At 45.5% G+C, this 15,913-nt stretch overlaps 1 protein-coding gene and 1 non-coding gene across 2 annotated transcripts in view; one reads left to right on the forward strand and one right to left on the reverse strand.

Annotated features, from left to right (window-relative positions):
- Positions 1-15,913, forward strand: part of SAMM50 (SAMM50 sorting and assembly machinery component) — a 60,010-nt gene that overhangs the window by 21,567 nt on the left and 22,530 nt on the right. Inside the window, exons 7-11 of the mRNA XM_060257552.1 lie at positions 5,242-5,329; positions 7,239-7,367; positions 8,133-8,204; positions 8,750-8,836; positions 13,714-13,784. Of these exons, the coding sequence (XP_060113535.1) occupies positions 5,242-5,329; positions 7,239-7,367; positions 8,133-8,204; positions 8,750-8,836; positions 13,714-13,784 (447 nt within the window). The remainder of the gene's footprint in view (positions 1-5,241; positions 5,330-7,238; positions 7,368-8,132; positions 8,205-8,749; positions 8,837-13,713; positions 13,785-15,913) is intronic.
- TRNAP-UGG (transfer RNA proline (anticodon UGG)) lies at positions 14,129-14,200 on the reverse strand. The gene has a single exon. It is a non-coding gene; the product is annotated as a tRNA-Pro (tRNA).

Genomic DNA, 15,913 nt, shown 5'->3' on the forward strand with positions numbered 1-15,913 from the left:
TATAATCTATACAAGAAGCTGTCTTGTGTCTACTTGATAAATGTGTCGGCTTTGGAACCAAGCCTAAGGCCTCGTGTGCTTCTACCAAATTCCTTTTCCACCTGGCCTCCTTCTCCTTGGTCATATCTATGTTAAAGTCTCCTGCTATAATAACTTCTCCCTCTGAGAATTTCTGAACCTTTTGCATAACTTTATTCAAAAATCTCCTCTGTCCTGTATTTGGGGCATATATATTTATAAGCGTTATTACTCTATTTTGAAACCTACCTTTGATAAACACATATCTCCCTTCCCTATCACTAATGAGATCTAGTATCCTAATATCGATCCTTGTGTGGACTAAAATTGCAACTCCTCTCGTCTTAGTTCTACTTCTTGCTTCAGCCAATACTTTCCATCCTGGGTGTTTAATCAACGGTTTAATATCATCCTTTGCCTTATGTGTTTCCTGTAAATACACGATATCTATATTGTGTTGTTTTGCCATTCTTGTTAATCTATATCTTTTCAGGTCTGAACTTAGTCCGTTGACATTCAGTGAGAGCATTTTCAAAGTTTTAGCCATAATCATTCACCTCCCTTCCCTTCCCTGGCTGGATAACAAAGTCTATTCTGCCTCTCCCCTTTCTCCCTTCCCCCCTCCCACACCCTTTCCTCCCACTCTTCCACATCATCCCCCCTCCCCTCTTCTGGTATAGGGCTCGCTTTTGGGTTGATCTCTCCACCCTCCCTATACCTTCGGGTGGGCACACCTCCCCCCCCTCTTGGATCTTTTATTATTTCCTTCCTTCACTTAAGACCGTGATATTCCCTCCCTCTTATTTGTGGGGTACTTCCCCTTTTTTTTTTTTTTGGAGTTCCTCCTTTTCCTTGAACATCTTATAGTCTCGTCCTCTGTCGTTTCTCCTGACGTGTAGAAGGCCCCTCCTCTGGTTTGTCGACATTAAGCTCTTCCTCTGGTTGAGTTCCTGTTTCTCCTGGGTCCAGACCCATTTTCTCCAAGAGTTTCCTTGCTTCAGCTGGGTTCCTTGCTGTGAGTCTTTTGCCTTCTTTGTAGATCACAATAGTGGCTGGCTAAGCCCATGTAAACAATATCTTGTTCTGAAAGAGTTTATCTGCAAATGGCTTCATTTGTCTTTTTTCTTCCAGTGTTTCACTGCAAAAGTCTTGTCTCACATATACCCTTTTCCCTTTAAATTCCAGCGCCCTCTTCTTCTTCAAAGCCAAAAAGACTTGCTGCTGCACTTTTTCTCTTGTAAATTTGACTATCACTGGTCTCGGAGATCCCCCTGACCTTCTAGACCTAAGCCTATGGACTCTCTCGACCTGGTCAGCATTAATCATAACACCTGTTTGCTGTTCTGAGAGCCAATTTATTATCCCGTCTTCCAAGTGTCGTGAGTCAATGTCTTCTGAAATACCATGAATGATAAGGTTTGCCCTTCTTGCTCTGTCAGAGAGGCTTTTAATCTGCTCCTTTAAATAAACTATCTCCTTCCGATTTGTTGACGCTGCCTTATCAGCCTTGTTGGCCAGCTGCCTAATATCTTGCAGATCCTTGTTTATCTGGCTAACTTCATTATTAATTTTAGCAACAGTCTCCTCTATTTTGTTCTGAGACTGCATCATTAAAGCTTGAAACTGTGCTATCTGTTCGGAAAGCTGTTTCACTGTAGTGGCAGCCATTTTAACGGTGCTAATCACTGCCTCCGGTTCTTATCTGTTTTCCAAAATACTCCCTTTTTCTCAGTGCTAGCTGTCTTCTGAGCACGCCTTTAACTTCTTTGACTCTCTAGCTTCACTGCCAAATATTATGACCCCAAAACTTCAATATTTACTTATCTTTCGGTCCTAATCTCTTTTCTTGTCCGGAGAGGGGCGAGCCGAGGCTGTTTCTCTTCAGAGCGTGCGCATTTCCACCCGACACCATCTTCTTTTCATGTCCAGACCAGCGTGCCGTTTGCCTACTTCTTGCAGACATGCTCCTGTCAGCTGGGCCCTCCCATCCACCTTTGCCCCTGCACAGGTGGGAAAACAGAGGGGACCTGAAATGACATCACACAATATGTTGACATCACGCAATGTGTTGATGTCATGCCCAGGTGAAAGCTCCAATCATCAGTGCATCAGCCAGTGCTCTTTCCGAAGTGTCAGCTGATGTGCTGATACCACACCTGGGCTCTTGCATAGTTGTGACATTGACACATTGTGCAGTGCCCACCCCCCTTGTTCCACTCCCAAAGTTTCTGGGGCTTCCAGGCATCCCTAAGTCCAGAGCAAGGGTGTATGTGTGCAGGAGAACATAAGAACATAAGAGAAGCCATGTTGGATCAGGCCAACGGCCCATCCAGTCCAACACTCTGTGTCACACTTAAGAACATAAGAGAAGCCCTGTTGGATCAGGCCAGTGGCCCATCCAGTCCAACACTCTGTGTCACAGAAGAACATAAGAGAAGCCCTGTTGGATCAGGCCAGTGGCCCATCCAGTCCAAAACTCTGTGTCACATAAGAACAGAAGAGAAGCCATGTTGGATCAGGCCAACGGCCCATCCAGTCCAACACTCTGTGTCACACAGTGGCAAAAAATGTTATATACACACATACACTGTGGCTAATAGCCACTGATGGACCTGTGCTCCATATTTTTATCTAAACCCCTCTTGAAGGTGGCTATACTTGTGGCCGCCACCACCTCCTGTGGCAGTGAATTCCACATGTTAATCACCCTTTGGGTGAAGAAGTACTTCCTTTTATCCGTTTTAACCTGTCTGCTCAGCAATTTCATCGAATGCCCACGAGTTCTTGTATTGTGAGAAAGGGAGAAAAGTACTTCTTTCTCTACTTTCTCCATTCCATGCATTATCTTGTAAACCTCTATCATGTCACCCCGCAGTTGACGTTTCTCCAAGCTAAAGAGTCCCAAGCGTTTCAACCTTTCTTCATAGGGAAAGTGCTCCAGCCCTTTAATCATTCTAGTTGCCCTTCTCTGCACCTTCTCTAAAGCTATAATATCCTTTTTGAGGTGCGGCGACCAGAACTGCACACAGTACTCCAAATGAGACCGCACCATCGATTTATACAGGGGCATTATGATACTGGCTGATTTGTTTTCAATTCCCTTCCTAATAATTCCCAGTGTGCAGGAGGTGTGCTGCCAGTCTGAGTAGACAATACTGACTTTGATGGACCAAGGGTCTGATTCAGTATAAGGCAGCTTCATATGTTCAGATAGCAGCAACTGCAAAATCTGCCTTTTTCCATCTTAGGTGGGCGAAACAGTCGGCTCCTTTCCTTGACCGTAGCAACCTGGTAACTGTGATCCATGCAACGGTCACCTCAAGATAGGACTACTGTAATGCCCTCTTCATGGGGCTGCCTTTGTCACGAACCCAGAAACTACAGCTAGTGTAGAATGCGGCAGCCAGGCTGTTAATGTGGCTGCCCAGGTGGGAGCACATACAGCCGGTTCTGCAAGAACTGCACTGGCTACCAATAGTATACTGGATTTGCTGCAGGTGCTGGTTATTACCTTTAAAGCCCTTTATGGCCGAGGACCTGCGTACCTGAGGGACCGTCTGTCCCCACATGTTCCCCAGAGGGTACTAAGATCAGGAACTCAACATCTTTTAGTGCTCCCAGGGCCGAGAGAGGCGAGGCTGACGGCTACCAGGGATCACGCCTTCTCAGTAACAGCCCCCTACTGGTGGAACCAGCTGCCGGAGGAGGTTAGAGCCTTGCGGGACCTTGCCCAATTCGGCAAGGCCTGTAAGACCGCACTCTTCCGGCTTGCTTTCGGCTGACTTTGAGACTTGTAGCAGCAGAAGGAATCCAGGGAATACTGACGTCGTCGAACTTGAATAATATCAGAATTGGCACCAACTGTTTTTAAATGTTTTTAAATTTAATTGATTTTATTATGATGCACTGTTTTATGATGATTGCTGTAAGCCGCCCTGAGCCTGCCTCTGCAGGGAGGGCAGGGTATAAATTTAATAAAAACCTAAAACATAGCTCTAAAGGAAGGGGAAATAAATGCGATTAGTGTAGGTCTAGCGGAACAGCTGAAAGCTGTGTTTACTTGCTTAGTGAGTGACTGGGCACTCTTGTGACCTTCTGCCCAACCCATCTTAAAAAAGGTTTAGCCGTTATCAAGGATTTCAGGTTTTCACGGCTGGTAACATCATTAGGGTTTGTAGAATCTTTCGGGCTCAAGTGCCATGTTCTACTGGAGAAAGTAGAGTTGTAGAAAGTAACATTGCTCCGGCTGCAACGCTACTGAGGATGTTCTCCGCAGCCGAGAACGAAACGTCTGGAAGAAAAACTTTCTCCAGTAGAACACGGCACTTGAGCCCGAAAGATTCTACAAACCCTAATGTTTAGCAGTTAAATTGCAAGAAATACCAATCTGAGCTGAAGGTTCCAGTGTTGGCCTGAGGACACAGCTAGTGGTTTGTGTTGGCTCATGGGCCTGAGTACTATTGTACCGCTGGTAAAGCAGTATCCACTTTTGTCTTTACACTGGTTCACTTCATAAGCGTAAGCTTTCAGTGAGAGTGGTTCCTCAGTAGAACAAGCTTCCTTGGGAGGCGTGAGCTCTCCTTGCGAAGCTTTTAAGCAGAGGCTAAATGGCCATTTGACAGCAATGCTGATTCTATAACTTACTATGAATTTAGGTAGATTGTGAGAGGGAGGAAAAGAAGGGATGAACCCATGCTCGGCTCTTTTGGCCCTTTCTTTATATGCCCTGGGTAGTGCCAATCACCACTTTGCGGTAAGGAAGGGATTTTTTTTTCCCAGGCCAGATTGACCCAGGGATCCTGGAGATGTTTTGCCTTCCTCTGGGCATTCCTCAGAGCAGGGGTCACTTGGGGAGTGAAGTGGGGAGGTAGTTGTGAATTTCTTGCATTACGCATGGGTTTGGACTAGATGACCCTTGAGGGTCCCTTCCAGCTTTTTGTTTCTAAATAGTGTTTGCCGAGTAGGGAGTGAAGGGTGGTTGACTCGGTGCAGCATTTTGAGGTCTGCTTAAGTGTCCAAAAACTGGGATCATCCGTACAAACGTCTTCAGTAGTCAGAACTTTATAACGATTAAATGAGTCATTGCCGTAGAGATCTGTCTTATGTGTCAGGATACTCTTTTAATTTCAGTGTCGAAAATTAAAGGTTTTGCTTCGTGAGCACACGTTTTTGATTCACATCCTTTCGTTGTAATAATCTTAAATGTCGATATTTTATTTGTAGTGTTTCTCTCAATCTGTATAAAGTAACTGGGCAATTCCCGTGGAGTTCTCTTCGTGAAACAGACAGAGGGATATCAACAGAAATTAATGTAGGTAAAATAACACTGCTTGCAGTTAATTTGTCTGAAAACCGGGTTTTGCAAATCCAGCCACCAGTGGCAACTACCTGTCGCCTCTAGTGACTGCCTTGCCTGACATACAGATCATCTCTCCTTGGAGTTCTTGTGAATTGTGACATTTCATAGGACATTTTTGTGCTGCCTCTGACAGACCAACCTTTCCCTTAATCTTCACCGTCGGCTTTAGGAATGAGTAAGACCTTATGTGCAGTTGGGCAGCCCATGGGAGAGCTCCCTGACAGAGATTGTGTGTGCCCCTTTGTAAAGCTTAGCCAGCCCCATTACCCCGCTTGCTGCTCATCTCTGTTATGAGAAGTGTGCGGCTTCGGCATCCAGCTTCTATGGGCCTCACAATTTTGCACAGAGAACTGTGCCCTCTTGTTCCCAGGGAGCCAGCTGACGCTGCCAACACCTGCCCAAGAGCCTGCTAGAAATCAGTGCCTTGTGTTTCTCAGGAGCAACAGCTTTGGGAGTCAGTTTCAGAAGGCAGCCACGTTGGTGTGCAATAGAACCGCTAGACTTGAAGTGCTCCTGTAGTCAAATCTAGCTTCCGAAGTGTGGCTCAAGTTGGCTTTTTCTGCTTCAGTCCTTCCCGTAATGGAAAACGCTGAGGACACTTTGGTTTGTTTAAAACACATATAAGCCCACCTTTCTCCCAGTCCATTGGGACCCAAGTGAGGCAACACACTGAAAACCTTACGAAGCACAAAACACTGAACTATTAAAACTGTCAGCAGAAATCTTATTAATAAAACATCCATTAAAAAACGTATTTGAGTCTATAGAAGCCACCCAGAGACTCCCAGGGTATTCTTTAAAAGTTCTGCCTTAAAGCCCTTGTGAAATTGCAAGGAGGTAGGGGGACTTCCTCATTTGTCTTAGAAGGCTGTTCCTTATGGCTAGAGCAGCTACTGAGCACCCCACAGGCAGATTGGAATTTAGGATAACTATCAAGTGCTACTTTATTAACCGAAGTTGGCTTGTACTGGGAGATGGTTTTCAGGTATGTGGGCCCCAAATCGTAAAGGAAAGTGCTAGCACTTTGCATCTGATTCAGAAGCCAGTAGGCAACTAATATAAAGACTGCAAAATGGGTATGGAATGATCTCTGTAGTCTCCTCCCGATAACAGCCAGGCTGCTGCATTTTTTACCAGTTACAATTTCCAAATCATTGTCAAAGGCAGCAGCATGCAGAGCACCTCAGCTATAGGCATGCCTCGAGGTTATTGTTGCATGGATCATTATGGCCAGATCAGCAGTCTCTAAATAGGGGGAAAGCTTGTGGGCCAAATGTAGTTGGTCAGAAGCAGTTTTGGCCAGTGAACCTCTTGCTTCTCAAATAATAGGACTGGGTTTGGCAGGACTTACAAGCTATTCATGTTGTCTTTCAAAAAAAGTTCGACCCTCTAATGAAGGGAATAAAAACCTCTTACCAATAAATAGGTAAGGGCCCTGTGGGCCCTGCCGGAAGAGGTAAGGGCCCTGCGGGACCTTGTTCAATTCCGCAGGGCCTGTAAGACAGTCCTCTTCCAGCTGGCTTACAACTAACCAGCACTGAAACTTGAAACTGAGTGTAGTTGCAAGACCGCCGTATGTCTCGAATGTTTTAAGTACATAACTATGTGAAATGTTTGGATTTTAATTATGTAAATTGTGGAATGTCTAATTTTTATGCTTAATTTTATACTTTTATGTCAGATTTTATATGTTGTAAGCTGCCCTGAGCCACCTGGTGGGATATAAATTACAAACAAACAAACAAATAAATAAATATTGTCTTCATCTTGTCAGGATTCAATGTCAGAGAACAGTTGTTGCCATACATTTTTCTCATCCGTAGTTCAGTTGTTCTCATCGTTCAAATGTCTTGTTTTATAGTTTCCAATATGGAAGACTAACCATACGTTAAAATGGGAAGGCGTCTGGAGAGACCTTGGCTGTCTTGCAAGAACGGCGTCGTTTTCTGTTCGAGAAGAAAGTGGACACTCACTCAAGTCTTCTGTTTCTGTAATTTTTTTTTTCTTTTTCATTTAGAATATGAATTTTGCAATAATGTAACCTGTGGACGGTACCGAATGATGTAGAAATAAGTGTATTAGAAGCACGGTGACCCTGTTGTTGCCCAGAAAGGTTAGAGAGACTGCTAGTTTACTGGGTTCTACAGGGTTGTGAAACACAGTGAGAGAAGTGGCTTTTTCTTCCTCACAGTCTCTTAACTTGCAGAGCAACTGAGAATACATCTCTTAGTGAAGGAAATGTTGCAGTGGTTGGTAGTGGTATTCAGAGAACTGAAAGAACATATATCTGGTGTGCAATTTTGTATGCAGAGGCATGCTCCGCTCCTTAAGCAGTTTTCTCAGTTCAGCTGCACACAGGCTAGTGCCACTGTATGTAGAAAACGGGCTTTGGGATAAAGTTTGGTACCAAGTTGACAAAATTCAAGCTGTTTCCACTTGCAGAAGCAGATCTTTGGACAGTTTCTCAGGGGACTCTTGTGTGTTGATTCTTTCTTTATGAAGGACAATGCGCTGAAGTTCAGACAAAAGAGTGAACTAGGAATACCGCCGAATTAATTATTGTAATATTCTGCATCATGGTCCTCCTAGAGTGTCAGAGTCCAGCAAACTGATTTTCTAAATAAACTGAAGTATGAAACTTGGAGGGTTTGCATTTTCTATACCCTGCAGTAAGTGCATGTCTCAGGATGTAGCAGGATGTCTCTGTTGCCTACTCCTAACATATAAATCTTTGTATGATCTTCCCCCCCAACAGCATGCAATGGTGGTTGATTCTCGAAAATCCTCAATCTTGCCCAGACGAGGTGCTTTGCTGAAAATAAATCAGGTATAGTTATTTGGAGAAAGAGTGGGGTTTGTGCTTGACTTCAAGCGGCGGTGTCTTTTGAAACGCTGCGGAGAAGGGAGTGTCCTACATAGCTAAGTTGTTTTTTAAAATAATTTCCAAAAGAATGTATAGTTCAAGTTTATAGCAGCACTAAGACACAAAAACAGTGGATAATGAACCATATAGGTATTTATAAAATGTTTCTCTTATTTAAGAGAGCCAGTTTGCTGTAGTGGTTAAGTGCGCAGACTCTTATCTGAGAGAACCGGGTTTGATTCTCCACTCCTCCACTTGCATCTGCTGGAATGGCCTTGGGTCAGCCATAGCTCTTGCAGGAGTTGTCCTTGAAGGGGCAGCTGCTGTAAGAGCTCTCTCAGCCCCACTTACCTCACAGGGTGTCTGTTGTGGGGGTGGGGAGGTAAAGGAGATTGTGACTGCTCTGAGACTCTGAGATTCAGAATGTAGAGCGGGATATAAATCCAATATCATCTTCTTCTTAATTGGATGTTAACTTGGATGTTTCAAAATGGATTCTGCTTTTTTAGGAGTTGGCGGGTTACACAGGTGGTGATGTGAGCTTTCTGAAAGAGGACTTTGAGCTTCAGTTAAACAGGCCATTTCTGTGGAATTCAGTAAGTACACCTATACTGTCAGTGGCTCATAATGAGTACAGTGGAAATTACTTTGCGTTGAATTCTTTTTTTGTGTGTGTGTGGGAAATTTGGTGATGGGGTGGTTTTAATGTATAAAAATCAGAATAATGGTTAATGGCGATATCCCTGATGAATTTACATTATGAAGCAGGGCTTTTTTTGTAGGAGGAGGAGCACCTTTGTATATTAGGCCACACACCCCTGATGTAGCCAATCCTCCAAGAGCTTACAGGGCTCTTAGTACAGGGCTACTGTAAGCTCCAGGACGATTGGCTACATCAGGGTGTGTGGCCTAATATGCAAAGGAGTTCCTGCTACAAAAAAGCCATGTTACGAAGGATGCCCTCTTTCACTTAGCTCTGTTAACTGTAGCCATTGGGAGTAGTGTAAATACGCCTGGGTCCTTTTTGTGGTACAGTATTCAAGCTTTCCCCTTTTTGTTGCTGGCCTTGCTCTTTTATATTGATTCACCCAATGGAATTGCTCGGTGTCATAAACCAGTTTAGTAAAATGTCAGTGGTGAGGGGCTTCTTGTCATCTCTGGCTGATCATGCAAATGGTCCCTATCTCTCCTGTGACCTAGCCACAGGGATCCGTGCAACGGTCACCTCCAGACTGGATTACTTCGATTCGCTCTGTGTGGGGCTGCCCTTGAATTTGACCTGGAAACTTCATCTAGTTCAAAATGCGGTTGTGCGCCTTCTGACTTGGTATGCCCTTGCGGGCTTATATCCAGCCAGCGTTTTGCCAGCTGCATTGGCTTCCAGATCAAGTTCAAGGTTATAGTATTTACCTTCAAAGCCCTACGTGGTCTGGGCGAACGTATCTGCAGGATCGTCTCTCCTGGTATGTCCACTGAAGAGCTTTACGCTTGGCCGAACAATATTTTGTTGTAATCCTCATCCCGAAAAACATCTGTTTAGCCTCAACCAGGGTTAAATAGTTAAAAACATATGGCAGGAAGGAGGGATCATTCAGAGAACTCAAGATGAACAGAACCCATCAGGTATGGTATTCCCAAGCCATATAGGGCTTTTAAGGTCACCAACACCGTGAATCATAAAATAGAATCATGGAAGGGATCTTCAGGGCCATCTAGTCCAGGGTCATCTAGTCCACCTCCCTGCACAGTGCAGGAAATTCACAAACACCTCCTCCCACACTCCCAGTTAACCCTGCTCCGTGCCCAGAAGATGGCAAACCCCCCACCACCACCACCAAACTCCAGGATCCCTGGCCAAACTGGGCTGGAGAAAAATTGCTGCCTGACTCCAAAATTGCAATCAGCATTTCATTGGCCATGTAAGAAAGGGCCATGATAGGGTTGCCAATCCCCAGGTGGGGGCAGGGGATCCCCCAGTTTGGAGGCCCTCCCCCCACTTCAGGGTTGTCAGAAAGCGGGGGGAGGGGAGGGAAATGTCTGCTGGGAACTGTATTATTCCCTATGGAGATTTATTCTCATGGAAAATCATGGAGAATTGATCCGCGGGTATCTGGGGCTCTGTGGGGGCTGTTTTTTGGGGTAGAGGCACCAAATTTTCAGTATAGCATCTAGTGCCTCTCCCCAAAATACCCACCAAGTTTCAAAAAGATTGGACCAGGGGGCCCAATTCTATGAGCCCCAAAAGAAGGTGCCCCTATCCTTCATTATTTCCTATGGAAGGAAGGCATTGAAAAGGTGTGCCGTCCGTTTAAATGTGAGGGCCAGAACTCCCTTTGGAGTTCAATGATGCTTGTCACAGCCTTGATCTTGGCTCCACCCCTAATGCCTCCTGGCTCCACCCCCAAAGTCCCCAGATATTTCTTGAATTGGACTTGGCAACCCTAGGCCATGAGAACTAGATCACTGATGCAGCCCTTCCTGCCCACCCTCTCATGATCTGTCTAAGCTCACAGAATCAGCACTGCTGTCAGAGTTAGCCTCTGTTTGAAAACCTCCAAAGAAGGAGAGTCCACCACCTCCCGAGGAAGCCTGTTCCACTGAGGAACCACTCCTAAAGTTCCTAAGTTCTTCCTAAAGTTTAGCTGAAAACTCTTTTGATTTAATTTCAACCTGTTAGTTCTGATCCACCCTTCTGGGGCAACAGAAGGCAACTCAGTACCATCCTCTATGACAGCCCTTCAAGCACTTGAAGATGATTATCATATTACCTCTCAGTCATCTCTTCAGGCTAAACATCCACCTTCAGCCTTTCCTCGTAGAACTTGGTCTCCAGACCCCTCTCATCTTCGTTGCCTTCTTCTGGACACGTTCCAGCCTCTCTATATCCTTCTTAAATTGTGATGCTCAAAACTGAACATAATACTCTAGGTGAGGTCAAACCAGAGCAAAGCAATACCATCAATTTGTGTGATCTAGCCATTATATGCATAGAACAATTAGAATCACAGAGTTGGAAGGGCCCGTACAGGACATTTAGTCCAACCTGTTGCTCAATGCAAGATCAATCTCAAGCATCCCTGACAGGTGTTTGTCCACCTGCTGCTTAAAAACTGCCAGTGAGGGGGAGCTCACCACCTCCCTAGGTAGCTGATTCCACTGTTGAACAACTCTTAGTGTAAAAACGTTTTTCCTAATATCCAGCTGGTACTCTCCAGCCCTTAATTTGAACCCATTATTTCAAGTCCTATCCTCTGTTGATCCAGCCCAAAATCGCATTTGCCTTTTTGGCTGCTGCATCACACTGCTGAGCTGACTCGTGTTCTGTATATGGTCTCCGAAGAGTAGCTTGATATGTGGGAGCCCAAGCTACTTTGTCTGGTATAGAATCATAGAGCTGGACGGGACCCCCCAAATCATCTAGCTCAGCCCCCTGTCACAATGCAGGAAATTCACAATTACTTCCAACCCCCACTGACACATGCTCCACACCCAGAAGATGGCAACAACAACAAAAAAAGAAAACTTGCAAAACCAGCCTGGAGAAGCATTGTTGCCTGCCCCCAAAGTTGCAAACAAAATTTTCCTGGGCGTGTAGAGATTTCATTTCATTTATTGGGTTTATAGCCCACCCTTCCCACAAGCAGTCTCAGGGTGGCTAACAACCATTGAACCATAAAAACAGGAAACATAAAACAATCAACAAGATGTTAGGGGAGGGATGGTGGCTCAGTGGCAGAGCATCTGCTTAGGAAGCAGGAGGTCCCAGGTTCGATCCCTGGCATCCCCAACTCAAAAGGGTCCAGGCAAGTAGGTGATGGAGATGGAAGGATGGTGGCTCAGTGGCAGAGCATCTGCTTGGGAAGCAGGAGGTCCCAGGTTCAATCCTCGGCATCTCCAACTAAAAAGGGTCCAGGCAGTAGGTGATGGAGATGGAGGGACGGTGGCTCAGTGGCAGAGCATCTGCTTGGGAAGCAGAAGGTCCCAGGTTCAATCCCCGTCATCTCCAACTAAAAAGGGTCCAGGCAAGTAGGCGTGAAAAACCTCAGCTTGAGACCCTAGAGAGCCACATAAGTGTTAGGGAGGGAGGGACGGTGGCTCAGTGGTAGAGCATCTGCTTGGTAAGCAGAAGGTCCCAGGTGCAATCCCTGTCATCTCCAACTAAAAGGGTCCAAGCAAATAGGTGTGAAAATCCTCAGCTTAAGACCCTGGAGAACCACTGCCAGTCTGAGTAGACAAGATTGATTTTGATGGACCGAGGGTCTGATTCAGTATAAGGCAGCTTCATATGTTCATATGTTTGGGGAGGGATGGTGACTCAGTGGTAGAGCATCTGCTTGGGAAGCAGAAGGTCCCAGGTTCAATCCCCGGCATCTCCAACTGAAAAGGGTCCAGGCAAAGAGGCGTGAAAAACCTCAGCTTGAGACCCTGGAGAGCCGCTGCTAATCTGAGAAGACAATACTGACTTTGATAGACCAAGGTCTGATTCAGTATAAGGCAATTTCATATGTTCATATGTCTATGCAATAAATAATAAGTTAAAATTACATATCCGTAAGCAACAAGTGTAGGATTGATGAAGATTCATCAACAAGTGCAGAATGGATTTAAGGCTCACATAACCAGGTGGAGTTACTCTTCTGTTCCCATAAATCAGATAGAAGTGCAGATTTGTGTCTCTCTGGTCTTGTTAGCAAAGGAATCGAGGAAATAAGAGCCCTTGTATTGGCATCTCTTGAGATGTTTAGGAGATTAGATAAGCGACAAGCATCCATACCAAATACTGGCCATCTTCAAAAATCCCCTCCTCCCCCATCTACCAGCTTCCATCTGCACTGAAACAGTGCATTCTCCACACATCCTATTTCATGTAGAAATTGCCCTTGGAAACTTGCCCTTTGTTTAGCCATAAAGGCAGTTAGGACTAAACTCTTGATATCTTAAAATTAGCATTGTTCAGCAGATTTTGTTTCAGGCAGTTATAAGGCAGTGCTGCTTCTGTGTATACAACTGGTTTGTCTCAATCTCTGGTACTAATAGAACTTTCCAGTCACAATATGAAATATTTGGGCCCAAGGCACACAGCCCCTCACCCTTTGATTTGTGCCAGAGGCTCATACTTCTGGTGCAATGATCCCCTTTCTATGCTAGATAACTTCTTCACACTGTACTGAACGTACTGAAACTCTAGAAAGAAAGGGCAATAGTGGCAAAGAAATAAGTTCTCTGAAAATAAGTTTTCATGTAGCCATTAACTCAGCAGCCCCCCAATATATTTTTTAAAAATTTTTTAACATCCGGTGTGCTTAAGAGTTGTAATGAACCTGAGATCTTATGCACTGTTTTGTGTCACTGTGGTTGGTTCTAGTAAAAGGTGTTGGGGTTTTTTTGTCTTTGTTTGGTCTTTGCATTATTTGTCAGAAGTGCTCTGAACAATAAAGGGTATTTTTAAAGTAAATATATGCTTCTTTTAAAGGTACTCTCAGCTTCATTCTGGGGTGGAATGTTGGTTCCAATTCGAGATAAACCATCCAGCATTGCTGACAGGCAAGTGATTGCATTTTGTTTTGGTTTTATCCACAGACTTCTCTAACCTTCTCTTGTAGCAGCTTAGTTGATGAATAAAAATAATAGTTCAAGTAACCAACAGCTGACATTCATGCCAAACAAGCTCTGGATCCGGTGTCATCCATAGCAATGCTGGAACTCTCCCAGACTGTATCTGCCCCTACACATCAAGCAGGCTGCACCCTGGATTTGAACATATGAAGCTGCCTTATACTGAATCACCCCCTGAGTCCATCAAAGTCAGTATTGTCTCCTCAGACTGGCAGCGGCTCTCCAGGGTCTCAGGCTGAGGCTTTTCACACCTATTTGCCTGGACCCTTTTTTGGAGATGCCGGGGATTGAACCTGGGACCTTCTGCTTCCAAAGCAGATGCTCTACCACTGAGCCACAGCTCCATTCATGGCTCTCCAGGGTCTCCAGCTGAGGTTTTTCATGCCTACTTGCCTGGACCCTTTTTAGTTGGAGATGCCGGGGATTGAACCTGGGACCTTCTGCTTACCAAGCAGATGCTCTACCACTGAGCCACAGCCCCATTCATGGCTCTCCAGGGTCTCCAGCTGAGGTTTTTCACGCCTACTTGCCTGGACCCTTTTTAGTTGGAGATGCTGGGGATCGAACCTGGGACCTTCTGCTTCCCAAGCAGATGCTCTGCCACTGAGCCACCGTCCCTCCATCTCCATCACCTACTGCCTGGACCCTTTTGAGTTGGAGATGTCAGGGATTGAACCTGGGACCTTCTGCTTCCCAAGCAGATGCTCTACCACTGAGCCACCGTCCCTCCCCAATTTGATTTGATTTTTGGAACAGAGAAAAATGTTGATCTGAGTGCCCCAGAAAGGGTTCCATGATCAGATCACTTTGCCCTGAAAGTCCAGGTGTGCGTACGATTCCCACTTCGTCTAGGGGGCGAGTGGATTTTTGCTCACCTGTGGAGACTTACGAATCCTGTTGGCTTCCAGAATGCTCTGCAGGATCTACCTCCCAATGATTCATTAGATGAGCTGATAGAGGACTGGAATACCCAGTTGTCTAAGCCAGTGATGAAATTGCTCCCCGATGCCCTCTTCATTCTTGCCCCAACCAGGCTCCATGGTACACAGTGGAGCTCAGGGGGATGAAGCGAGAACTCAGATGGCTAGAGCAAGTGTGGTGCCAGTCTCACGATGAAGCTGCAAGAGCATATTATAGGTTATTTTTGAAAACCTATGAGATGGTGGCGAAAGCTGCAAAGAGGAATTTCTTTGCAGCCTCCATTGCATCCACTAGCTCTCACCTGGCTCAGTTATTTAGGGTAATTTGGATTTTTAACCTCCCTTTCAGGAAGAGTCATAAGAACAGAAGAGAAGCCATGTTGGATCAGGCCAGTGGCCCATCCAGTCCAACACTCTGAGTCACATAAGAACATAAGAGAAGCCATGTTGGATCAGGCCAGTGGCCCATCCAGTCCAACACTCTGCGTCACATAAGAACATAAGAGAAGCCCTGTTGGATCAGGCCAGTGGCCCATCCAGTCCAACACTCTGCGTCACATAAGAACATAAGAGAAGCCCTGTTGGATCAGGCCAATTGCCCATCCAGTCCAACACTCTGTGTCACATAAGAACATAAGAGAAGCCATGTTGGATCAGGCCAGTGGCCCATCCAGTCCAACACTCTGTATCACACAGTGGCCAAAAAACCCAAGTGCCATCAGGAGGTCCACCAGTGGGGCTAGAAGCCCTTCCACTGTACTCCCCCACAAGCACCAGAATACAGAGCATCACTGCCGCAGACAGAGAGTTCCAATGATAAGCTGTGGCTGCCACTGATGGACCTCTGCTCCATATGCTTACCCATTCCCCTCTTGAAGCTGTCTATGCTTGTAGTCGCCACCGCCTCCTGTGGGAGTGAATTCCACGTGTTAATCACCCTTCCTTTTATCAGTTCTAACCTGACTGCTCAGCAATTTCATTGAATGCCCACAAGTTCTCGTATTGTGAGAAATGGAGAAAAGAAATTCAGTCCTTAGCTGTGAGGCATTTGCGAGCTTTTGCAGATAAAGTCTTATTGTTTTGCCATTTATTTATTTCTGTTGATTTATACCCTCCCATGAACAGCTTGGGGCAGCC

Source organism: Heteronotia binoei, chromosome 17 (assembly GCF_032191835.1).
Source record: "Heteronotia binoei isolate CCM8104 ecotype False Entrance Well chromosome 17, APGP_CSIRO_Hbin_v1, whole genome shotgun sequence".
Classification (NCBI taxonomy): Eukaryota; Metazoa; Chordata; class Lepidosauria; order Squamata; family Gekkonidae; genus Heteronotia; species Heteronotia binoei.